Here is a 27,258-nt window from a genome sequence, read left to right on the forward strand (position 1 = left end):
GCACTGTATGCTAAACTAAAAAATAAAGAAACTTCTTCTTCTTCTTCTTTCGGCTTTTCCCGGTTAGGGGTCACCACAGCGGATCACCTCTCCGCTCATGATTGGCAGTGGAGTTTTACAGTGTCGAGTTGCCAGCCTGGTGCCCAAACTAGTAGTCTTAAATCTTCATTAATGAGCTCAATCACAACAATTTCCAAAACTCATGAAATCCAGTTAGTATTCCAAAGCAACAAGCCTTTATTCATCACACACAAGCAATTCTCGGTTACAAAAATATGAAAAACCCCAGCGATACAAAACGCCACTGAAATCGCTTATCCACTCACAACTGTCAGCCAAAAATCCTTTGTAGGGGTTGAATAAACTTCTACACACAAAAAGTAGATCATAAAAGCAGTTTTAATCCACACAAACATTAAGCTCTTTCACTCACTAATTCTGAGCTTCTTCAGAACGTTCAAACAGCTGCTTTAAAATGATTATATATCCATTAATGGCGCCAAAAAAAACTAATCAGCTCCTTAAAGCTGACATGTCCTAAATAGTATACATTACTCAAATCTAGTACAATAATAACTCAACTAAAATACTAACTACAATATAAAACAAAACATAATCTATACAATATAATAACCATATCTAAATGTTGCTAAAAAATAGTATATGCTCATAAAATAAATGGTGTCATATACACTGTCAAAGCCCTATTTCTAATAAGGGTTGACAGGAATGTGTTCATTTAAACCTGGTGGAGTCGCTGCATCAGTCAGCAACTGCCACCTTACCTCTTTGTATGCTAATACATTTTTAATACTGCCTCCCCTAGAATTAATTCCCACATTCTCCAGGATGGCAAACTTAAAATAATGTTTATCTCCTTGGCTATCTATATGTTTGAACAACGCATTATTTTGGTCTTTGGTTCTAATACTGTATAAATGAGAGTAAATTATTTTCCTAAAATTTCTCTCGGTTTTCCCTATATAGTATGCTGAACATGCCATACATTTGGCTAGGTATATGACAAATTTGGTATTACAATTGCCCTGTCTAAAACACATTTTCGTCTTATTAATATTATTAAGTGTTACTCCTGCATCTTCATATGTGGCAAAACACTGGTTACATGCACCACATTTCGAAACACTATATTTCCAACTAAATGAACTATAAAAAATAACTGTATACATTACATTCAAAAGACAGACATGACATCCCCCCCAAGAAACATACCCGAGCTAAAAGAAATCACTCAAAATAAAACTTGTTGCAGTCCAAAAGCACAGTAAAGCATCAGTGTGTAACTCATTGCCTCTGCTGATAGCATATAGTTGCACTGCAATAGCTGCAGCTAGCAAATGTGGCTGGAACATCACCCCCAGCAGACCAACAGGACTGTTGAACAATACATAGCAGTGATGTTGGTTAGAGAGCACACAGTCCTTTTTTTTTTTTTTTTTTTTTTAAAACAGGTTTATTGTTTTAACATACAAGAGAAATATCATAACAATTTTATACAAGTAATTAAAAATAGATATGATTATAACATTCAACAAAACAACTAAAGTATTTACAAAGACATCCACTACAATCAGATCAATTAATTAAACTAAAATACCATGCTATTGAAATTAGGATTTTTTAACAAATTTTGTAAATTATCCCATACAATATAATAAGATGTTTTTCTAGTTGTTCTTGACCTAATTGTGTTTATTTCCATATGGCACACTATAGTCATAACATTTTTAAATTCATTGAACGAAGGAGGTGTATCTGAAATCCAATTTCTGGTTATTATTTTCCTAGCCACTGCTAGAATAGACCATAACAAGGGAAGCTTAACCTTTTTAACACTTTGAGGTACAGGTGTGTTGAATAATATAAGAGATTTAGAAATAATGAAATTATCTGTAAAAAGAGCCTGCAAAAATTCATTAACTGACTTCCAGTATTCTTTCAATTTTATACAGTCATAAAACTTATGAGCCCAGTCAGTATTAATTTCTACATTACATCTCTTACATAGATTATCTTTATTATTTATTTTATTCATCATCAAAGGTGTATAAAAAGATCTATGTAAAAATTTCCATGTATAAAGTCTCCAGACAATGAATGGTTCTATAGGCAGATTCCAATATATATTGTTTATCTTGTTGATTTGGTGGGTCCCCATTAATAGAAGTGAAATAATTCCAGTATGCATCTACACTGTAAAAAGTTTCTTGTCTGATAATTTTATGTATGTATGAAAGTTTACCTTTATCAGAAACTTTATGTTGTAAATTTAATATCAAGTAATCAATCAGTGTTGGAATAGATTCTTTAACTGTTATAGACATTAGATCTATTCTATCAATGAGATGTTGTCTAAAGGTCTGAACCTCTAACCAGCAAGTTTCTCTTAGATCAAATTCTTGTTTTAAGAAATCTAGATTTTTAACTTTATTATCAGATATCAACTGATACCAGTACTTTAGATCATTATCTATAGCTAAGTGAGTTCCTTCAGAAGTAGATGACAAAAGCATACCCTGAGTATACATTATAGGAATATAATAAAATTCCATTCCCTATACTTAGGGTGCATGAATATAAAGTTACGATAGCTAATAATAATATTTAATGGGTAACAAACCATATGTTTAGGTATAATAGGTGAAGTACAAAATTCCTTTAGTAACCATAACATGGAGTTATTTACAATCATATTTTTATGTGTTAAGGAGATTTTCATGAAGTGCATACTAATTAGCTCCCAATAATCTTTCCATTTTGCGACATATGACTGATCTATTAATAAAGTAATAACTTTTACAATAGAAGAGATAGTATATAAATTAAAGTCTGGAAAAGAAATACCCCCTAGAGACCAGCTATTAGTATGTTTTTTTAATGCAATCCTAGGTCTATTAGGTGCCCATAGGAAATTTAACATTAGTGTATTCAGTTTCTTGATAATTATTTTTGTAGGTGGAAGTATTATTGATTGTATTAAGTATAAAATCTTGGGGAATATTATCATTTTAATAATTGTAAGTATCTCCTCCATAGTAAAAAACATATTATTCCAGGTATTAAAAAGATTTTGTATATTAAGAAAACAGGTATTATAATTATTATATATAATAGATTTAATATCTTTAGATAGTATTATACCTAAATAAGTTATCTGACCTGAATTGGGTACATATTTAGTAAAATCACTAATGAGAATATTTTTTTGTGTATATATAGGTAGTATTTTAGTTTTTTCTTCATTGAATATTAAAACAGAAATACTTTTAAAATTCATCATTTTATCAAATAGAGACTGCATAGCATAATTAGATCCTGCTGATGTAATTAGAACATCATCTTCAAAAAGTTGAATTTTGGATGTTGTATTTTCATCTATTTCAAAACCCTCTATGTCAGTACTGTTTCTGATCAAATTAGCCCAAGGCTCCATTACTAAAGTGAATAATAGTGGAGAAAGTGGACATCCTTGTTTTGTACCTTTAAGAATGGGTATTTTTTGTGAAACATATGTTCCTACCTTAATATAAGCCAACGTTCCTTTGTATAAATGCTCAATTAGATTTACAAATGCATCTGAGAAGTTTGTGCACTTCAGTAAGGTAAACAGATAGTCCCAACTTACTGAATCAAATGCTGAACTTATAGCAAGACTAATAAGTGTTAAATCTTTCTTTTTCCTATTTGCAAAATCAATTAATGTTAAAGTTCTTCTTATATTATCAAAAGTATTTCTATTTACAATGAAGCCTGTCTGATCTATATCTATAATGCCGGGAATGATTGTCTTCAATCTATCAGCAAAAATACTCATAAACATTTTATAATCAACATTAAGTAATGAGATGGGCGATATGAAGTACATCTAGTTGGATCTTTATTAGGTTTTAAAATTGGTGAAATAAATGTATATTGCCAAGATGGGGGTTATTAACTCAGTTTGGGCCAAAATAAAAACCTTATGTATTAATGAATATGTACTTTTAGAAAGGATTTTATATATTTCTGGTATAATACCATCATTACCCGGTGCTTTGTTTGATTTAAGCTTATTTATTTGTGTAATAACCTCTGTATATGAAATACTTTTGTCCAATAGTTTAATCTGTTGTTTATTAAGCTTTTTATTCATGTTTGTGGTTATAAACTCCTTTATTTTATCTTTAGGTTCCATGTTAATGTTATTATTGTTAATATTGTGAAAGTGATTTCTAAATTCATCTAGTATTTCTGGTAGACTAGAAACATTCTTCTTTTTCCTTAGAGAAAAGATTTCTTTGATATGGTTTTGTTTATTCAACCTTTTGTTTTATTTTTAAGTCTATGTAAGTATCTGGGGCTTATTGAGTAAGACAAAAACTTGTATTTCTCTAGAGTTATTTTAACTTTATGAGTTAAAATTTCTTTGTATTTCTCATTTAGTTTGTTTATTTCTTCAATGACTTTCTTATCCATAATATTTTCTTTATTATTATGTTTATAAGAGTCTAATTTACTTTGAATATCTAACAATTCCTTATCCCAAGATTTCCTTTTATTATTATACCATCTTATACTTTGTCCATATAGATATGATTTTAAGGCATCCAAAACATAGACAATGGAGACTTCAGGAGTATTATTTATGTCTAGAAAATGTTGTACTTCTGAAAGTATATATTCTTTATAGTCTTTTAGTTGAGTTAAGTATGCTGGTATCCTTTTGATCTGAACATTATGAGTATTTTTTATCATGAATTCAAAAACAATTGAATTATGATCAGATATAAGACATGAAATGATTTTGGAATTAATTAAATCTGTTACCATCTGGTTAGAAATAAAGACCCTATCTATTTTTGAATAAGTTTTGTATCTGATAGAAAAAAAGGTGTATGGTAATGATTTTGAATCTATCTGATTATTAATATCATTCAAATGATAAGAATTAGCAAAATCAGTTAAATGTTTTGCATTAGATGTAATTCTTCTTTTTCCTATAGTGGTAGTATCACTTTCATGTAGTATACAATTAAACTCACCAGCTAAAATAATATCTCCTATAGAGAATGATATGATCTTATCAAGATGATGTTTCACTGTATTAATACCAATTCCAGGTATCCAATATACATTAATTAAAGTGTAAGTCTTCCCATTAATTTGTATTGTAACCATACAAAACATTCCTTTGTCATCCTAATAAGACTTAATGGTTTTAGGAATGGGCATACTTTTATTCCATAAAATAGCCACTCCTCTTTTTTTCTGAGTGTGCTCTGAACTAACCAATACTGTATATTTGTTTGTGGCTAGTTTATCAATATCTTTTTTCAAGAGATGGGTTTCTTGCAGGAAGACTAAGTTGGCCTTCTGTAAATTAATGTATCTTATTAGGCTTGCCCTTTTACACGGATTATTCAATCCATTAATGTTTAAAGAAATTCCTTTTAAAGATGTCATTTGGCATTTTTAAAACTTAAGAATCTTATGATCAAAATAACAAATAACAGCATAAGTAATGTTACATCTCCTCCTTTAGGTGTACCTTTAAATATAGCTGTATTTATTGAATCTCTTATGGGATTTTGTATAGGATTCAATTTTGTTTGTAGTGACAATGAGTGTACAACATATATTGTGGATGTCAAAACTATATACATATAACAATGAACAAGTGAAAATAATGTAAGGATTAAACATTGCATCCAGCCTGGAGTTAAAAACTCCAACTTAGAGTAGTATTTACCACTCAAGTTAACCCCTACCCTAAGCAGCAGTACCTCAGCTACCACCTTATCAATTTAATACTGGTTATATTTAACTTAAATTAACAGCTTTCAATTCAATTATCTAGCAAGACTAGACTACACATTTGATAAAACAGCATCATATAAACTAAAATAAACTTTTTTAAAAAACTATTCATACTACTATATGCATCTATGTAATATAATACACTTGTATTCAAATAGCATTCAAATAAACTTGATATTAGGAACCAAGAGGAGAGAGAGAAATAAATGACGTGAAAGAGGGAGAGAGAGTGAAAGAAAGAGAGAAAAAAAAAAGGGGGGAAGGCATATTTACATATTAATTTATTCAAAGTATGTAAAAATAAGTTCTAACATTCATTTAAATCAAAAGCTTTGGCTAATATGGTTCAGACATTACATATATTAAGATGTATTTATTTTCTGTCATGTAAATGCAGTCAACAGCTTCCAGAAAAAAAAACTTGAATTGCTTGTATATGAGCATTTTACTCATACTCATTATTGTCAATAGAATAAAATATTATATTTATAGAAGTTGTTATAAATTATACTGCATAGTTATGCAAATTCTCAGAAACACTTGCATTATTGTAAAAAAAAACATCTGTATTTTGTATGTCTATACTACTGCTTTAAAATATATCACAAGACAATTTCTTCCAGAATAGAGTTATAAAGTTATTTATGCTTGTCAATCAGATGAATTAAATGAGTTATAGTAATGTATATGTTTGGAACATAAGTTTTGAACACAGATTAGTATGCTGCAGTCAAGTAGATTTTCAAAAACACTTGAATAAATGTTTCATTTTCTATGCCTTCTAAAATAAGACATTTACTTACTACAAGAAACTGCATCATTTAAAATCATTATAACTGACATATTTTATGAATTATAACATAGATATTTAAGTAATTATATAAAATAACTCACATTTAAATGTCAAAGAGTTCATTTTCCTTCACATAGTCGCATTTGCATCAGTTCTACTTCCTGGTAGAGTGTTCTTCCTGAATCTGTGATGTGTCAGTGTGATATCTGGGTCAAAGGTCAGATTGACTGCTTTCAGCTTCTCTGTGAGAATTCTGAGAGTTGAAGCTTTTGAAACAGCATGAGGACACTGTTCATGAAGTAGCCCACATCCCAGATTGTCTCCCTTAACATTTTGGTGGGAAACTTGTTAAAAACTAGTGACAAACATTAATTTAGCAGTGTAAATGCATCTAAACATGACAAAACCTTTGCAATGTATTTTACAGGTTATTACAGCCTCTATGTAAGTGAAATTAAGCCCAAAGTTATTAATAGGTAATAAAACTCAATATTATTGTCCCAACTCAATTTTTATGCAAATCTTATTATTTACTGTGTCTATATGATCAAAAGCATTTCTATATATTAATATGAGAAAAAAATAAAGAGAAAGAATAAAGAAAAAAAAGAGAGTAGAAAATAAAAGAGTGTAAGGCAGAAATAAAAAAAAATGTAAGAGAAAGCTATAAAAGTATATACAATGGAATATTACTTACTGTTTATATTAATAGAGTTAAAAATAAAACATATTATTTACTATTATTTAGTTCTAATTATTATTAGTTAAAGCATGACATATTATTTACAAACAAGCATAAGCAGTATAATCAAGAAAGTATAATTAGGAATAGCATTTGAAGAACATATAAACTTTTTACAAGGAATAAATATGTTATTATTCTATTTATCATATTTTCATTACTCTTCTCTCCTTGCCCTCCCCCACCCTTTACCCACTACATAATCTAAATAGAATGTCATTGTTTAAACAAAGAAAAGAAGAAAAGGAGAAAAAAAAGAAAAAAAATGTATCAAATTACTGACCTTACTTCTCTTTTCAGAAAGAGAAACAAATTGAATAATAGCTTGTTATTAGTTCCTCAGATATTTTGACTGGTTATGAAACAAAACATTTCTTTGCACACAGAGAATAACTTTGATTAAATCTTTTCAGAACATTTGTGGCTTTCTGGAAATGCAGGAACTATATTTAAAAAGATTAATAATGAAGTAAAATGATGAGAGGAAAAAAAAAACATAGAACAAATCATTTGTTCTTTAGTCTCTTCTTCTTCTCAGAAGTCTTCCACGAAGTTTCAGTTGCCAGTCTCTTTAATGAAGGACTAGCCCATTCCATTTCCTCTATTTTATCCAAAATCTTATTTTTTTGATAAACAGTAAAGCAGAGTCTAAGTCATCAAAAATTTTAGGACCATCAGGAAGGAAGATTTTTAGCTTGGCAGGAAACAGAAGGTATGTTTTAAACTGTGCTTTTTTAAGCTCCCTTATTAGTGGCTGAAAAACTTTTCTTTTAGCTATTACCAAGGGAGAATAGTCATTGTCAAAACGCACAGTTGTCTCATTAAACTTAACAGGAGCTTTAGCCCAAGCAGATTTAAGAACCATCTCTTTATCAAAAGATGATAGAAATCTAACTATAACTGATCTAGGATAGTTTTTGTTAGAGTTAGTATTAGCTATAGATCTATGTGCTCTTTCGATACCAAAAGAGAATGCTTCTGGTAAGTCTAAAGTTTTAGGGAGCCATGTTGTTAAAAAAGAAGTAATATTGTTACCTTCAATATTTTCTGGCAGTCCAAAAATCCTAATGTTATTGCGCCTAGATCTATTTTCCAAGTCATCCAGCTTTGTTTGTAAATGTGTATTTTGTTTCAGCAGAAACTCAATGTTGATTTCCTCTTCTTGGATTCTATTTTCCATGTCATTCACAGCTTCTTCTATGCCTGTCATCTGGATCTTCTGTTGTTGCAGGTCTATATGTAGCAAGTCTATTTGTTTTGTAGTTTTTTCTATGAAGGTATCAATTTTAGTATCCATTTTATCCATCTTAGCAGTAAGTTGCTGGATTATAGTTATCAGACACTGAAGTTCTTTCTTGATGCTGGAGTCTTGAGAATTTGTCTTACTGGAACTCATTTCAGACTGATAAACTGACAGGAAAATTTCCAATGTGATTTCTGACAGGATTATTGTTAAAATTTCCTTTCTTTTTTAGATATAGTTCAAGAACTATATAAAACAAACATATTTAGAAAGAAAATTACTTCAAAAATTAATTTTTTAAGTAATTAATTCCTGTCAGTGTAATGAAATTGGTGGAGCTGAAGAAATCTGCTGCTATCCTGTGTTCATCCTTGGCCACGCACCGAGAGCACACAGTCCTGACGACATGCAAATGTGTCCTGCTGTAAAAGAATGGGTAATAGGCCACAAAAGCATGAAAAGTTTTCTGAAAGCTGTGTGCACAAGTATGTCCTGCTTTGAAAAACAAGTAATAGGCCACAGGCATGTAAGGTTTTCTGCAAACTGTGCAGCACAATCTGTCCTGCTGTGAAAGATAATAGGTGATAGGCACGTAAAGTTTTCTGAAAACAGATGATGCGTGTGAGTCAGACACTTGACTTACCTCAAGTTTAAAAAAAAATCAAATGATGAGTGAATGAGACTGTCCGTTTCCATCACGAACAACGAATGAAGTAACTAGGTCAGGACTCACGAGGATTCAGAAATCTTTCCTCTCTCCGTAGCCCGTAGGTATTAGAAAGCCATTTGCAATGGTAGCACACCCGTAGCAAGTAACCTTCACTGCCTGCTACTACTGATTGTTTCTCTCTCTCTTTTTCAGTACCTATCCTGCCATTCATGTCACATATGTGACTGAGGATGTAGCAGTCTGACCCCCTTCCACTTTACTGTGCGGTTACTGCACAGACTTTTGGGCAGATCACACTGATGCAGTACTCTTCATAATCTGGACTGCCTTTACAGCAGTCTGAGACAGTCCAGATTTACAGAAACTAAAAAAAAAAAAAAAAAAACGGAACTCGTCGAGCAACAAGCATGCGCAGTTCGAGTTCTGGGACTTTGCGAGTCAGTCAGACTCATTTACAACAGCACTAGTCAGCTAGTTTAATTTAAATATTTTATTTTAGAAACTTAAATGTTCTTTTCTTCACACAGCTGGGGGACTGCAGTCCTGCAGTCTGATGCCACGAGCCACCACTGCTTCTGGGAGGTTATGGAAATGCAACCATACAAACCTCCTCAACACAGTACCATGGTTTGTAGTATCTGTCACAAACATCTCTTAAACAATGAGTAGTGAGTGACCTGAGAAACTGAAGAAACTAAACCATGAAAATCAATTTCCTTCATAAGAAGGAACTGCAGATAAAGCATTCATCATCCTTTCACAATTAATCAGAATGTACTTTAACATTTGAGCCTGAAAATTCAAAATTCTAAAAAAAAAAAATAAAGTTACAGAAGTTTGCACTTTTTTCCCAGACTCTTTTCACCAACCTTGTTCTAAGAGGAAGGATTAGAATTAACAAAATACTTGGCAGCAGCTGGATTAACTAAAGCTATAACTGCTATGTCAGGCTCACGGATACGGGTGTATAGAAATTTGAAAGTCAGAGATTTATACATTTTATCTGCTTTCTTAGGTGCAGCAAGATGGCTGTCAGGGAAACCAAAGACTGTGACAAACACATCCTCCAATACCAACAGTACTGAGAGGATGGGAAGAGGTCCTGGAAACTAGTTAAAACAATTCATAGTATTTTCTGAGGAAATGATAAACCTCAGTTTCTCCCACTAAAAGCACTGACAAATTCTAGAAATAGCTTCAGAGAAAGAGAATCTTTATCAGAGAGATTTAGATAACATTCATTTTGAGTCTGAATCAGACATATGAAGAGAAAACCCTGCATCTGTCCCATCACATTCTTCTCCAGATTAATTTCCTTGAATTTCTTCAGAAAAAGAGTAATCCCTTTCCTTTTTTCAGAAACCACATGATAAGAATGGTAAATAGCCTGTACCAAACCCTGGGCCAGACTTAATAAACTACTCCTTGTCAAGTTAAACAAGAGTAGGAGAATGTATGTATTTCGTTTTCTGCTTCTTTTTTTACATGAAAGTTTGGAAAAACATGGTTATTAATGGCAGCAACAGCTTTCCCAGTGATGGACACAACATTTTGGCTAAGCAAGGGCACCTTCCCTACCTTTTCTTCCAACACCACCACCAACAAAAGTATCCATCCCTTGCCCGCTGAGGAGACCCTAACAGCTGTAGAGAATATGGCTAACCCCCAGTCCATAGTGGCTGTATGGGCAACACCAGAGGGATCTGGGAGGAAAAGATGAGTGACCTGAAGAACCAGATTTGTACACAGCACAGCCACCTACCTGCAAATTGCCAGCCTGCTGTGGTGGCAAAGATTTTTTAGTTAACTTTTTTCTTTTTGTGGCTAGAAGAAGGACCAGCCATGGGACTGGTGGTTTATTTCACTGTCAAGCCAAAATTGTGCTTCCTTCCTGGACAAATTGAGCAGCACAAGTGGATAAAATTTTAAAATCAGAATAAAATCATTTTCCCCAGTAAATACACAGTAAAAAGCATTATAACGTACTTTAACAGACTCAAAAAGTAAAGTAAAAGCAGTTTCCCCACAGAAAAAAAAACATTTTAGAATGTTTAAACCACCTTTTAAACTGCCAAACACAAAAGTCCGCTCCCATTTAAAAGTACAACAAAGTTTCATGACAGCCAGTAAGAACACATATTCCTAGCTTAAAACATATTTTCACAAACAAGAGAGTAAATTTATACCTTATAAATAATATATATAGAAGGTTTTTCCACAAACAGAACTTATCTACCCAGCAATGGAACAGCATAAGACAACCACTGATCCTTAAAAGCCCACAGAGAAACACTCTCTTTAGTGTCAGGAAGGTTCTGAAGGCTTGGTGCCAACACTAGACAGTATTTGAATTAGCTCAGCTTGAGATGACAGATGGTTTGGGCATGTGGCAGTTCACTGAAGCTTTGGAAAGTGGTTGGCTGTTATATCCTCTGCAGGATAGAACCCATATAGGTTATAATACTTCTGCAGTGATTGATATAATGAACATCTCTCAGTATTTTATTGTTTAAATCTTTACAAGCCAACCAAAGTTTACCCTTATACCACCAATATGTTATGATGTAAAAATTAAGGTAGGTTAACCTCTTGTGATCACCTAGATGCTTAAATGTTGAAATAAATTTGCTGAATCTTCTCTGCATCTGTTTCAATAATCAAAGACGAGGTTTGGAGTACTCACAATAACAAGAGATCTGCTCTTGGGTGGATTAGGCTGAAAATAAGCTAGTAAAGATCAGAGGTTGCCCAGATGAGACCAAAATATTAATAGTACTAAGTGTTAAAGTGCTATACTCTTGGCTCATTTCTCTAAAGCTGAAAGTGTCATTAATCCATATACCCAAATCCTTAATGGCTTTCACTTCTTCTACAATGGTGTTATCCAAAAAAATGTTTGAGTCAATTGCCAGCTTGTCTAATGCATCACATTACATGTTTAGCACTGAAGATTATACCAGATGGAGTGATCCATCCATTTATTAACTGCAATTATTAGTTCAAATAGTCAACATCTAAACATCTTATCACCACATCAATTTTAATGTCATCGGCATACTCATTTGTCCAGCATTTTCAATCTATTGGAGGCAAAAAACAAAATAAATAGGATTGTTCCTAAGGCCAACCATTGGAATACACCCAATTTAAATGGAATCCAGTTTAACTGAAAACTCTTTATAGATACCCTTTGGATTTCTGAACTAATCATCTTTCCATCCATTGTGTAATGTAGTTATTTATATTGGTTTATGGCATATTTGTATGATGACTGTGTGATCTAGCATGTCAAAGACATTTGTGAGATCTAAATATACTACTATTACATCAAGTCTCATATCAAGAAGATCACAGAGTTCAGTTAAACTGGTATGAGAAGATCAGCCTTCTACAAATCCATACTGGTTTTGTCTAAAACTGATGAGTACCAAATCTGGGATTTCAAGATATTGACTATGTACCTATTGAAACATTTACAAATCGTTAATATTGAATGAATAAGTCTGTAATGTTCCACAAAATGTGCTCTGCACCCTTCAAATAAAGGCAATGCAAGATAACCACCACTCATCTGTGACAGTATCATATGATAAGGGAGAATTAAATACAGCTGCAATAAGTTTTGCTATCTGTGGTACTTTTGTTTATACAGAATGAGCATAGATCAACCACTGTTTGTTTCCAGTGATTGCTGTACTATGACAGTAGAGGCTCCAAGCTGTAGTATACTCATAATTTTAGGCATTCTAGATGAATTTGTGTCTGCTACAGTGCTTCTAACACCAGGAAGAATATATTGTCAAATTTGCCTCACAGTAATACACTGTAAATAAAAGGGAGTAAAAGGAATAGGGAGGTATACAAGCAGATCAGCAATGCTCATTGAGGCAGTAGCCCCATCCATGGCTGCAAATTCACTTTTGCATATATAGGTAAGTTTATTGGGTGGCAGTGACTAATCTGGCTAAAGTTGTCAGGGAGACACCACAAAAGTGCTTGCTTCTTCACAACAATATTGTTCACTTCCATCCAAAATCCACATGAATTATCTCTAAGTCGAGCGTGACAATAAGCTCTACTAAGTGATTTGGTTGCTCACAGATGACTTTTTTCCCTTCATGCAGTAGTTCTTATCTGGCAAATTCCTTCTCAATGTTTAGGAAAAACAAAAGCACACTTTTTGATATTGTCCATGTTGTGCACACCAATTACAACTGCTGTTCACCTGTTAAAAACATGATTACAATGTTGGTATGTAGGAGTAAAACGAAATGCCAAATTCCTCTTTCATTCCTCATACTAACACAGCCAGAAAAAGAAAGCACATTGATGTCTGGTACATGAAACATTTTATCTTTGTATCGTGTATGAGCAAAATGTTCAGTTTATACCTTTTTCTTTACTGCTTTTTCTTCTTTCTTTACTTTTTTTCTCCACCCAACTGTGTTTACTAGTACTGTAATGAAACGGGACTACTGTATCCTTTTCAGGGTCTGCACTGCAGCCTAACTTGAGCAACATCACTGGAAGGCTGTGAATCCTTTGCAGTAGATCAGTGGGTCTCCGTCTTTTTGTCAGGTATTTCCTTCTTCATTGCAACTAGATCATTGCCTCTAGACCCCTGCCATGTCCCACTATATCTGACAATATTATACAACTTTATTTTATGATCTTCGTGTTTAAACATCATGTCTATTCATTCGATTTATGTATCTACTTCTATACTTGGTGACTGTATTCTTTAACTGACATTTTAAGTGGTGACCCGAACTAAAAATGACACAACAGACTGAATAAAAAATCAGTGCAGTTTTAGAAGAAATAAAAGCTATAGACTGGAATATGATTTCTTTGTCTTCTTTCTAGCTAAAATATTGCTATCCTAACATTCTGACTTCTGCACATTAATTTTAGCAAATAATCTGAGGTACTGGTTTCCTTGGCCTCTTCATGATTTTTAATGCTTGCCATACTAATAGCAAGAAGGACTCTGTACTTGTCTTTAATTTTGTCTTAGATCATATTATTATGAGCTCTGTGTATTACAGTAGTAAAACATTAAATGCTGCACTCGGATCACTTCTCATTATTGTTGGCTTGCTGAATCATTTAAGAGTGCTCTGAAGATTTTATCAACTGAAATTATTTGCATGTATGCCTGATCCACTCAGCAGTCTTACACACTCAGAATTTCTACTGAAATGGAGATAACATTGCCTCAGTAAGCCATTTCTAGTCAACAAAAATCAGTAATTAAACACAGTAAATACATTCTGGCAATACTGCTTTATACTTAGCAAAACAACTGCTACTGTAAAAGAATTTCTTTAAGTCTTAAAGTTACGAAAACTGTTAGAATATGGTATAATAAAGAACAATGGCTATAAGTTGCAAAACAAAAGGCATAATTATGAAAATTCAGAAATGAAAATAAAAGCGTAATAATGCTTACATTTCTGATTTGAGGTTAATTCACCTTCCAGTGCAGAAGAATAATTGGAAAGAACCTAATATCATGGAGGAACGTGAAATTCTTCAAAACAAAAAATGTCATTTCATTTGTATAACCACTTGCAATAGTGATCCATAACATCAGTCTTTGGAAGCAGTTACCATTCTACTTGTTCAGTGTAAATACTAACAAAAGCTAAATTTGTTTGTGTGTTTTGCAGAGGGAATGGAAGGATTTGATGCCTGTCCTGTAAATGGATATAAAGTTGAAGACCTTAAATACAAAGATACAATAACTCTTCCGCTTCCGATGTCAGAAAATAAACTGCAGAAGAATGGCAGATCATTTCTTCATGGGCGCTTCGCATATAGTTTACGTAAAATAGCCATGAAAGAACCAAAGTGAGTTTGTATGTTTTACCAGTACATACATTTTCATTTAACTATAGTTTTAATTATATTGTTTATTATTCTAGTTTCAAGTGTTTATAATAATTGTTCCAGGGGTATTCATTTTCCATTTTGCAATAGGAGCTGGTACTGTTTGGAAGGAACATTTTTTTGGTAACCATCCATCAGAGATGATTACAGCTAATAGTAATAAAGGGCTTTCAGACGTGGCAGTTACGGCAGTGGTCAAATGGTTCCTTGCATTACACTGAGATGAAGCTGGATGACACAGTAATGTAATATGTTGTTAACTGGTATGAGTATTAGTAAAGGCCTTTATTAATTTATGCACTTTAGTTACCCATTTCTTAACTAGAGGGTGTGCTCTGGTCCAAAAGACACTTCCCCCATTTTCTACAATCAAAACTGTCTGATTTGGACACAGTTTCATCCCATATGTCATCAGTTTTGCATTCTACTTCCCTATTTTTGCTGAAGTTCTTGTTCAGAGTCCACCAGTAATGCCACATCATCTACATACAGCAACTTTGTCGATCTGTCCCCTCTGACCTGTGTACTGATGTAGTGCATCACTAGTATGAACAGCAGTGGGATCAGAGCTGAACCCTGCTGCACACCCACTCCTAGTAGGAACCCTGATGTGTCGCTGGGTCCTTGTACATAGCCTGTACTAATTCTACCAACATTTCTGGGACTTTGATCCATCATAGGACTGCCCAAACAAACTTTCTTTGGACCTTGTCATACGGTTTCTCTAAATCTAGGAGTGCCCAGTCAGACTCTTTCCTCATCTTTAGTTTCACATCATCTGTCTGCCTCACTGCAAACATTTGGTCAGTTGTGCTGCATCCTGATCTGAATCCAAACAATCCAAACTGTTCATCTCTCATTTACTTTCTACTATTCTACATATTCGTTTATCAATCACCCTCTCCAGAACTTTCATGCAATGTGATAGGAGTTTGATATCTCTGTTCTGCCCACAGTTGTGGATATCCCCTTGTTCTTGCACACTGGGACTAGTATGCTTATTCCCCAGTCATCCGGGGTACACCTTCCTCTCCATGCTGCTCTGAGTACCCTCAGGAGTCATTTCCCCCAACTCACCCAACATCTTGGTCATATTCAACATGACCTCATCTGCACCTGCTGCTTTCCCTGACTTCATTTTCCTGAGTGTTCTTACTTACTCCTCAAACTAGGCTTCACTGCACAGACCACGCTTTCTCATTCCTCGGTCCCAAACTGTGGGAATCTCTCCCTTCTTTTCTTAAGGATCATTCCTGTTACCCCATTTTCTGTTCACAAATAAAAGAACATTTCAAGACTATAAAAATGCAAGTGCTATCTCTGTGCTCATTTAACTTAATCTCTTTCTTCCTTCTACATACCTTGTTTTGACTCTATTTTTGAATGTGATTCTTTCAGAATGACAACTCTATAAATAATGAATGTATATATTGTGTGTTTTCACTCACTCTGTATGTAATGTCATTTATATATTGCCTTTATTCCCTCAAGCCAGCTATGATGTTCACTTTGTATATAATATATGTATATATTGCATTTTGTCATTCACTCTGTGCATAATGGCATGTGTCTATTGTGTTTTCCCCAGGCTGAGACTGAAATGGGTTCAATGTGATCAGTGCTCTACCCCAGTTAACGAATCATTCTTCTTTCATTTTAGACTATATCTGGGTTAGTACAGCTTCTGTAGGGCTTTCTTCATTTAGATGTTGTTGGACATAGTTCTAATTGCCTTCAATATCCTGTGGATTGGTGCGCAGGTTGTTGCTGGCAACGACTCTAAATTGTGTCTGATGACTATTTTCTTTATCTTTCTGATGTTGACTTGCAACCTGATAGAGTTTTTCTGTCATTTATTGAGTCATTTTCCAGAAGCTGGTAGAGTGCCTCTGATTAGTTCTTCTTTGCTACTGCAACTTCTTTGCTACTGCAACTGTTCTCTTAGCCTCTTAGCCAGCCACTGTTCCTTCTTAACCTGGTCAGTCCTTTCTATTTCACACTGTTTCCTACACTCATTCTTTCTTTTGATTATTTCCCAGAGTTCTGCATTCCATCACCAGCTCTCCTTATGTACCTTATTTCCTTATCTGGCTTGGCCACGTATCTATAGGCCTCACACATGCTGTTTTGAGCAGCTGCCATTTTTCTTCAACTTTACTTATTCCTCTTCTTCTTGAGGTACTAGAGCCGTTAGGATTTCCTTGAACTCCAGTCAATGTATAGGTCTTCAGCCAAGTCTCTGTTGACCTTAGAGTCTTTTCTGATATGCTCTGAGCCGAGTGTTTCACTGATTCTGTTGATTCTATCCCAACCCCTTTCCTTAACAGGAGAAAGTCTACCTTAGTTGCATGTTGGCCTCACTTCTATGTAATCTTGTGGCTGCCTCTCTTACTTACATGTGTTGGCCATCATCAAGGCCTTTGACATAAGTCTAAAATGGCCTGTCCTTTTTTATTCTTGTAGCCCCACACATGTGATTCCAGGCAGGCCTCATATCCTGCTCTGTCTGCCTCAATATATGCATTCAGTTCCCCATTATCAACACCAACTCATGTTCTGCTTTCTCTTGCAGCTCTTGCAACTGCTGTTTGAATGCATTCTTTACCTTGCAATCACAACCCTGCTGTGGGGCACAGGCTGAGACTTTGAATAATGCTTTTATCCTTACACTGGAGTCTGGTTGCCATGCATAGGTCACTAATTCTGATGACATCTCTGACTGTCTTATGAAGCCTCTCCCTCGCCACAATTCCCATACCATTTCTAGTCTCTTCTCCCCCAGAATAGTAGATTATGGGTCCCAAGCCAAGTAGCTCTGCTGCACTACCCTTCCATCTTATCTGCTGGATATAGAGGATGTCCATCCTCCTCTTTACCATTATATCATTCACTTCCAAGCGCCATCCTTTCAGTGAACCTTTACTGAGTATCGCACTCTTAGTTCATGTTTGACAGGTTGACTGGTTTTACATCCAGCTTATGCTCAACAGAGCTTTCACAGGTAACCAAAGCTGAGCAACTGGACACTGTCCAAATGGTAGTATATTTACCCTGGGCTGCTGGACTTTATGGCTGGCATGTAGACCCCTCACACCATTAGCATGGGTATCTGCAGTAGGTTGGAGTAGACCAGGTTCTCAACCCACTTATCCCTAGCAAATATCTATACCCTTTTTGGCAACATTATTAATTTCAGTCAAATCTCCTATAGTCAGTTCTACCACTGTCGAGTAGCTAGCCCTGACATGGTATTCAAAATGTGATCCATGTTCTGCTATCTAAAGGATACTGTTCATTACCATTGATTCCCAAAGCCATTGGTCTACACAACTCTTCCACCAATAGACACCATCTAGAATCTGTGCTGCTACCCACAACTCCATTCTTGAGTGAATTTGAAGTAGAAACACCCAGCATGATTTTGGGAGATGGGAGGAACCTCACAAAAATACAGGGAGACCATACAAACTCTATACAGGCATGGCACTGCCCGGGGGAACTATTATTCTGTGTCTTCTTTTTTTTGCTTTCTTTCTTTTTTCAGTTACTATGGAAAATGGAATTGTTGGATAGTAAGCGTACAAAGTAACATGGCATCACCGGAAAACAGTAAGGTTAAATAAGGTGCAGTTAATTACACAACACAGGTATTTGTGGCTTCGACTATTAGTTGTTTAGTTAAAAGTCACCAAGGAACCAACTCACCAAGTACAACCGTTCAAGACATTAACCTGATGAGAAAACTAAAGAGAAGAGTTTTTGCAGGGAGACAGCCCACCTCTACCCCAAAAACACAAAGAAGGAAGAAATCTATCAAAAAAGGAACCACTGCTGGTGTGCATTTATAAACCACATCAGCAGCAAATTCCCATAGAAAACAGTGAATGGAGAGTTTAACGTCACTGAGTTGTACTCTACAAGTTGGTAAATCGGCAAATTGTAAGTCAACCAGCTATAGAGCAACTATTAATCAAAATTGAGGGTGAGTTGACTATGATACTTGTAAAAGAGAATTAAAGAAAAACTTTTCTCTGTATATATGTGTTTTTGTGTGCTGGTCAGTTTACATGCGAGTGTGTGTGTGTGTGTGTGTGTGTGTGTGTGTGTGTGTGTGTGTGTGTGTGTGTGTGTGTGTGTGTGTGTGATGTGTGTGTGTGTGTGTGTGTGTGTGTGTGTGTGTGTGTGTGTGTGCACTCGCGAGTGCATGTGCACGCACACACACACGAGAGTGCACACAGCTGTAGGAATGCACACATGTATACATACAAAAGTGCTCTGGCTATTATGTACCCTGACATTGTACTCTTCCTTTGGCAATTTGAAGCACAATTCCATATATATTTTGCATTGTATTCATAACACAGATAATTCAATACTGTGCTATATCTATAATTCTGTTACCAACAATGCCAATGTATACTACTATGTAAATATTTCTACAACCTTTTATATATTTATTTGTACTGTTGGACCAGTTCACCTATCTGATAAACAAATGTAAAATAAATAAAAATAAAATAAAAAATCTTTATTTCATATCCACTGCTACTGACTATTCAAACAGCTAAACAGCAGTGGTAAGAGTTATCAGCCTAACAAAACAGCAGAGAGCAATATATGTATATTTAGACAATCAGATATATTGTAGAGGTGCTACTCTTGAAAGGCTGTACATGCTCAGGTGATGTCACTGTGTTACATCTCCATAACACACAGTAGAATGCTCATTAAATTATCCTCAAAACATTAATAGAGCTAAGTCTACACTCAAAACTATTTTTATACTATCTTCTGTCTGCATTATCCACATTGTTTTGAAATGTCATTTATTTCAGCATTAAAATTATTGAAGGCAGTGTGACTCGTTTATTGGAAGAAGATGGTTATGTTATTGGAGTTCTATACAAGGAAAAGGACACTGGCAATGTTAAAGTGAGTATAAAGTTAATCAATTATTTAATCCTGTTGTCCTGATAAAAAAACGTGAATAATTTGTCTGTTCTTGTGTGCAGATTCCAATGTTACTCAATGCTATTTCCACAAACATTTTACTACACCATTCTGTTGACCTGGTTCAAAGGCACTCTGCATTCTAAAGGAGACCTACTGTGCAATAAAGATCAGGTCATGTACACAGGCTTGACACTCCTAGGAAAGTGAACAATTGCACAAGAGTTAAAACAGAAGTGTGCTTACATTGGTGCTTATTTAGAGAACTACACTCCCTATAATTATTACTTTTACCTAAAGGGAGTGGCACAGTGTTACAGGGGTTAGTGCTGCTGACTCAAAGTACTGGATTCTCAAGTTTGATTTCAACTGGGATGCCTTCTTTATGGAGTTTGAATATCTTATCTGTGTGTGTGTGTGTGTGTGTGTGTGTGTGTGTGTGTGTGTGTGTGTGTGTGTGTGTGTGTGTGTGTGTGTGTGTGTGTGTATATCCTGCAAAAGACTGGGAACTTATCCCAGATTATTTTGTGTATCTTGTACTGAATGCAGTCAGAGGCTCATCTCCTGTAGCTTTGAAATGAGTAGATGAATTAATGAATTTATTTGTTTGTTTGTTTACTGGGTAGGGCACTAATCAACAATGACCAGTTTCAGACCCAGCCCAGGTTGAGGAAAAATAATTGTTACAATAATACAATATGTACGGAGTACTGAAGGCTAGTCAATAATAATAATCAATAACATACAAATTTTTAGTACAATATGCATTATATATTGTAAAGAGAAATAAATATAATAACATATATACATATATACAAGAGGGGAAGGAAGATGGAAGCAGGAATAATGTAGAAAGTAACAAGGAATAGGAGGAGAAGAAGAGCATCTGTGAGGTACATGTATGTAACAGTTTAAATGCCCCCAGGAAGTGAGACAGAATGGTTGGGAGGGTGGCTTAATGGCTAAGGTGTTTGCCTTACAAACACAAGGTGCAGGGTTTGAGTCTCACAAGGAATAATTGGCTAGGCTTAAAATGGCTCACAAGGGCAGTTAGCTTAGTACTAACCTATGAACCTATGAACCTATGTTGGAATAAGTAAAGGTGTATATGTAAAGTGGGGTTAGGTTGTATGGCCTAAGCTGGGGCACTTACACTTGCTTTGTTTATAGAATCATGTGTACTTAGTAAGCATGCAGTCCAGGAGACCATTAATGAAGCCCAGCCCAAATTCCCAACTGCCCCAAAGCACTGTCTGGTTAAGTGTCAATGTCACACAGTAGGCAAACAAAAGCAGAGGGAATCAAACCCTGTACCAAAGGAAGTAGCGTGTTAACAGCTCATAGCCTTAATTCTCTTTGCCAACTGTCAGACAAACCAATGTAAGAAAAGGTAAGGTTTCATCATTGGTTTATAACTGATTACTAGGCTAATAGACAAGAGCATTTACAAGCCTAGCCAATAATACCCAGAATATGACAGTATTATATCAGAATTCAGTGGCGGCTGGTGACTTCGAATTAAAGGGGGCTGCAGGAGACAGTTGAATGGGTGGGGTCAATGGGAAGGGGTGTGGCCAACTAGAATGGGGTGTGGCTATGCTCAAAACCACAATAACTGGAACTTTAAATATGCTGACCTGGGTGCCAAACCGTCATTACGAGAGTCCAATCAAGACAAAATGAAGTGTAGAAGAAAAAATATTTCAATGCATTGGCGACATGACAACTTACTTAATATCTAGATGGAAACACAAAGGTTGTGAGGCATGAAAAAATAAATTACTTTTTAAATACATTACTGGAATGCCAGTCAAAATCAAGTATAAAAAAAAACAAGCATCTCTCAACTCAAGCCACTTCTCCTTGCACTGCAGTTCTAATTATAATTTATATTCGGCTTTATAAAATTACCAACCAACATGCAGAAAGTAGCAATCTCTGTGATATCCCCAATTGTAAAAATGTTTCTTATCCAAAAAAGACCTGCTGCCTAACAATAACTATCTACTTGTTTCATGGGGAAGACATGATCAAAGTAAAAAATGAACAGCAAACAAGAAAAAAGCTCAAGATAAATTGCTTAAAGGATTACTGCTCAAGTTATGGACCACACATAATAGATTGGTACTCAGTTTAGTTTACGGGTAAAGACCGCAAAGATGACTGCAGGTCTCCAACAAACATAATGAGCTTCTGAAAATACTGTAATCCTGTCCTTTATAACAAATATTGTCATATGCATTTCAATACCTAATGCTTATACGTTATCTAGTTATTTAAATATTCTCTGCATGGCAACAACGAAAAGGCTTTCAATGTTGATAATTCTTTAACAGTATGCTTATTAAAGATTACTTGCATCTTACAATCTCTGACAAGCTTACCTGATGGTCTTTAAAGCATTGCTACTTAAACACAGAGCAACAGGGCACTGCAACAGCATGCATTTTCTGAATAATAAGAAGCATAAGTCAACAGTATAAAAATATGACAGAAAACCAGAACATTATGCAAAATCAAGGACAGATGAAAAGCCACGGTCGTACTTGTGGTCTACCTTGGATGGGGGAATACTCTGCGCACTTAACTACATAACTGCTTCTTACCTTGCCTGGACACATCCAGAGCCACTACAATGGGGAGTGGGGTGCAACAAGTATGTCACAATTTGAAATGTCTCTGACTGACGGTGATGGCTCTGACACTCATACCTCTCAACCTCAGAGCAAGAAATCTGGACAAAGCCATACATAGAAGTGGGACACAGGCCCAAAAATAAGGAAATTTTTAAAATATTGCTCTTATAAACTTAGAAAGATAATAGAATAGTAGTAGGTCTTGCATTAGTATGAATTTTCTGAAGGGTATGAAATCTGAAACTCAAATGTCTGCCATTATTTTCTAACTTCAATCTTTAATGATTTGCCACTAATTTGCCAGAAAACCACAATTTTATAAAAAACAGACCAAAAATGTGATGCAAAAATATAAAATTGCCACACAATACAGCTGGGAACCTGTCAAAGAAGGGACACCTTTTTAATATTAGTACTGTTAACTTGAACAGCTGACAAATTAAGAGCATCTACATGCATTTCTGAAATAAAAGCAAACTATAACTCTGATCATTACAGTTATTTATATTTGTAAACCTTCCACATTTTCTTCCAAAATTGCCATTTTGTGGCGGGATTATTACGGGGGAGAGCAACATTTTGAGCCAGAATTGGGGACGGTCGAGAGGTTTGGATATTCCTAATTCTGTAAAGCGATTTATTTGCACATACCTCTCAACCTCTTAATGCAGGAAATCTGGACAAGGCCAAATATATTGGGGGAAAATACAAACAGTACTAAAAATTGCACTTGTATAAACTTAAGACAGTCGATAGAAACACAAATCTTGCTTTAGCATGCATTTTTCTGAAGGTTATGATGTCTGAAACTCAATGTCTGTCATTATTTAGTGACTTCATTCCTAAATGATTTGCCAGAAAACCACAAATTTTATGAGGAACAAACCAAAAATAAGAAGCAAAAATATATTCATTCTGCAACAATCTGGACAATTAAGAGGTACAGTTCAACTGGGGCTGTCTGAGTTTGCTGCCCTTCCCCCCTCACAAACTCATGGCCGAATGGACCCTCCCCCCTGCAGCCATTCCAATGTCCCATTCCTTGGTTATTTTGTCCTATTTATCATAAACACTGTAATGTGCATATTGCTTTACTTCTGCAATGATTTGGATTTCATTTGAAAGTATTATTTTGCATTTTACAGCACAATCCCTAATAGATATCTGCTAAACAAAGCAATGCAGTCTCACAATGAAAATAGACTTAGCATTAAAACTTCTCTGTCCTTAAAACTCACATTCATTGAAACCCACATTCAAAGAAAATACATTTTGCCAGTGGCAGATAAAGATTAACTTTGGGCTGTTTTCAAATCATAGGCCCCTTGAACACGAAACATACACATGCTCTTTGATACACCTTCCTGATTGTATTAAATTATATTCCTTGTACAATACAGTGCAGTTGCTAGACGACATTTTAAATTTATTGTTTTGAACATTTTTCCAGTAAACAATGAAACAAAATGCATGCACCAATAATGTCAGAGCAGGGACAAACACTCCAGACACATGTATTTGTAAGATGGGAGAACATGCAGACTCCACACAGAAGGCACCACAGCCAAGAATCAAACTAGAGAACCAGTTAGGCAACAATGCTACCAGTGCACCACTGCACTACTGACTTACTTTGCAAGTTTAAAACAAACATACAGAAACCACAGATTTTATGAGGAACAGTTCAAGCCTGAGTATTCTCTACCCACCACCATGTGTTCTCTAGCCACCAGTATATAGCAATTGGGGCATTTTACACACACACACACACACACACACACACACACACACACACTGGCTGGTTTCCCACTCCATAGCCTGCCCGCAGTTCTGAATCAACCTTACCTGAATTAAATAATCCACAGCAGCCCTGGATTCACACACCTTATCCGGTCGCAGCAGCAGTCCTGAATCAATGGCTTGTTTCCTTCTCCTTAGCCCGCCTGCGCAAGCTAATGGCTGGTTTCCTGGCTCTGTGAGAGTAGGCTGGGGTTTCCTGGCTCTGTGAGAGTAGGCTGCAGACTCCAGCCTGCGGGCGATGCAGTCCGGTGTCCTTCCGTTCTGTGTGGCCGTCACCGCACAGACTTCTGGGCTGCAGGGCAGAGATGCCTTTCTCCCCTATCTGGACTGCCTAACACAGCAGTCTGGAGTTCTGTGAGTACCAGGAACTCCAAGCATGCATGCGTGGAGTTGCGATTTTTTTTATTTTATTTTTTTATTTCTTTTCTTCTTTCCTTCTACAGGTGGGGGGCTGCAATCCTGCAGTCCTATAGCACGAGCCACCCACTAATTCCCCAGATATGTGATGGCTTAGTATAAGGATAGTGGGCCTTTGGGTTTTGGAGCCATGAGTCATTTTACAGACTGCCTCTGTTCATAAGGGACATGGGCAGTACCTTGGGAGTGAATTTATGGTTCCCCATCCATTTATCCAAATTCTTTTTGAAGAGAGTGAGGGACAGCCTTTGTTTTATGAAGATGGGATGTTTATTCCATAGATAAGATAGCCTTTGGAATATGAATCTGTCTGTCCAGCAAGTTCTGTTAGAGTCACACATAAGGGAACATGTGGAGGACACCCTAGAGAGGTGGAGATATGCTCTAGAGAGAAGAGGAATGAAGGTCAGCAGGACTAAGACAGAATATATGTGTGTGAATGAGAGGGTGGATAGAAGAATGGTGAGGATGCAGGGAGTAGAGGTGGCGAAGGTGGATGAGTTTAAATACTTGGGATCAACAGTTCAGAGTAATGGTGAGTGTGGAAGAGAGGTGAAGAAGAGAGTAAAGGCAGGATGGAGTGGGTGGAAAAGAGTGTCAGGAGTAATTTGTGACAGACGAGTACCAGTAAGCGTAAAAGGGAAAGTCTACAAGAGGGTAGTGAGACCAGCTATGTTATATGGGTTGGAGACAGTGGCATTAACAAAAAGGCAGGAGTCAGAGCTGAACGTGGCAGAGTTAAAGATGTTAAGATTTGCACTGGGTGTGACGAGGGTGGACAGGATTATGAATAAATATATTAGAGGGTCAGCCCAGGTTGGAAGGTTTGGAGACAAAGCCAGAGAGCCAAGATTACGTTGGTTTGGACATGTGCTGAGGAGGGATGCAGAGTATATTGGGAAAAAGATGCTAAGGATGAAGCTGCCAGGTAACAGGAAAAGAGGAAGGCCTAAGATAAGGATTATGGATGTGGTGAGAGAGGACATGCAGGTGGTTGGTGTGACAGAGCAAGATGCAGAGGACAGGAAAACATGGAAACAGATGATCCACTGTGGCAACCCCTAACTGGAGCAGCCGAAAGAAGAAGAAGAAGTGCTAGGATATTTGGATCTCTAGTTGGGAAGCTAACTAGTAAGCTTTGAACTCTGTTCTGCAATTGACATACATGTGAATATCTTTTACTCTGAAAGGGAGGTCATGCCATAGTTTTGAGGTTAAAAGAAAGAAGCTCTGGCTGCTTTAATGGAGTTTGGTTTTGCAGAGGAGGGGGTGGAATGTTGACCCTGAGAAGGATTGGATTCTAAGACTGTAGGATGTGGTTAAAGAATGTGTTTTGAGGAAGTTGGAATGGGGGTGTCTAGATGTAACAGGTTAAACATTACTCAGCCTAGCAAGAGGTTGTCTGTTTTATGGGAATTCATCTTTTTTTTTTTTTTTTTTACAATAGAGATACAGCGGTGTTCTTGTTTTCGGGGGTTCTCTATGAAGCAACGTATTTTGTTGGAGAGTATTTCTAGGGTTTTGGAGTTTTTCTTAGAGCTACTGGCTATTGGTGGAAGATCATTTTCTACTTAGAGAACAAATTTCATTTGTCTTTGGCATTTCCTGCAGGAAAGGAGATGGATACAGAGATTTTTCAAGATCAAAACAGGCGGTAGTTGACTTTTGTTCTGTTTTTTGCAAGTGATCCATATGAATGAATGAATGAATGAATGACTATATGAAGTTCGGTACTTACGTGTTATCGCAACCAGATTTTGCAATATCTTTTACTTTCTTGACTTTTACTAAAATGGCCTCACTGAAGTGCAATATGGAAGGGTAGACTGTCAGGAAGTCTGCTGGGATATTGGTGGTGGTTTTAAAAACTATTAAGACTGATAATTTTAAGATTTGTGGGTAGGGTCCTTTAAAGACGTCAAGTGTTGAATTCAGCGATCGCAGTGGTTGAGTGTGTACGTATGTTGGGCTGAAAGGAGTGTGGGAGTTAGCATACGATATTATACAGGCACAGAGTTTAAACAACAGATTAGGTGCTTTCGTACTGTGAAAAGGATTACTTTTACTGCAGTTCTTGTGGCGAGGGATTATTTCTCTGCATTACCTTGTTCTTTTTGGATGTATGAAAGTATTATGAAGGTTAGAAGCAGGTTTTCTGTAATGTTTTTGTAGTCTTAGGTAGGTGTATCATTGAAACAGCTGATAAAATAATAAAGGTTTGAAATTAGATTTCCTTCTTTACAGACAGCATGTGAAAGGAACGCATCTGAAGTAGAATGGGACTTGCTTAACTGACAT

At 35.7% G+C, this 27,258-nt stretch overlaps 1 protein-coding gene across 1 annotated transcript in view; it reads left to right on the forward strand.

Annotated features, from left to right (window-relative positions):
* The window catches only part of LOC122797691 (squalene monooxygenase-like), a 290,180-nt gene that overhangs the window by 50,182 nt on the left and 212,740 nt on the right, over window positions 1-27,258 (forward strand). The window contains exons 3-4 of the mRNA XM_044066226.1: window positions 14,938-15,118; window positions 19,993-20,089. Of these exons, the coding sequence (XP_043922161.1) occupies window positions 14,938-15,118; window positions 19,993-20,089 (278 nt within the window). The remainder of the gene's footprint in view (window positions 1-14,937; window positions 15,119-19,992; window positions 20,090-27,258) is intronic.

The sequence above is a fragment of the Protopterus annectens genome, chromosome 3.part1 (genome assembly GCF_019279795.1).
Source record: "Protopterus annectens isolate FY-2018-M chromosome 3.part1, PAN1.0, whole genome shotgun sequence".
Taxonomy (NCBI): Eukaryota; Metazoa; Chordata; order Ceratodontiformes; family Protopteridae; genus Protopterus; species Protopterus annectens.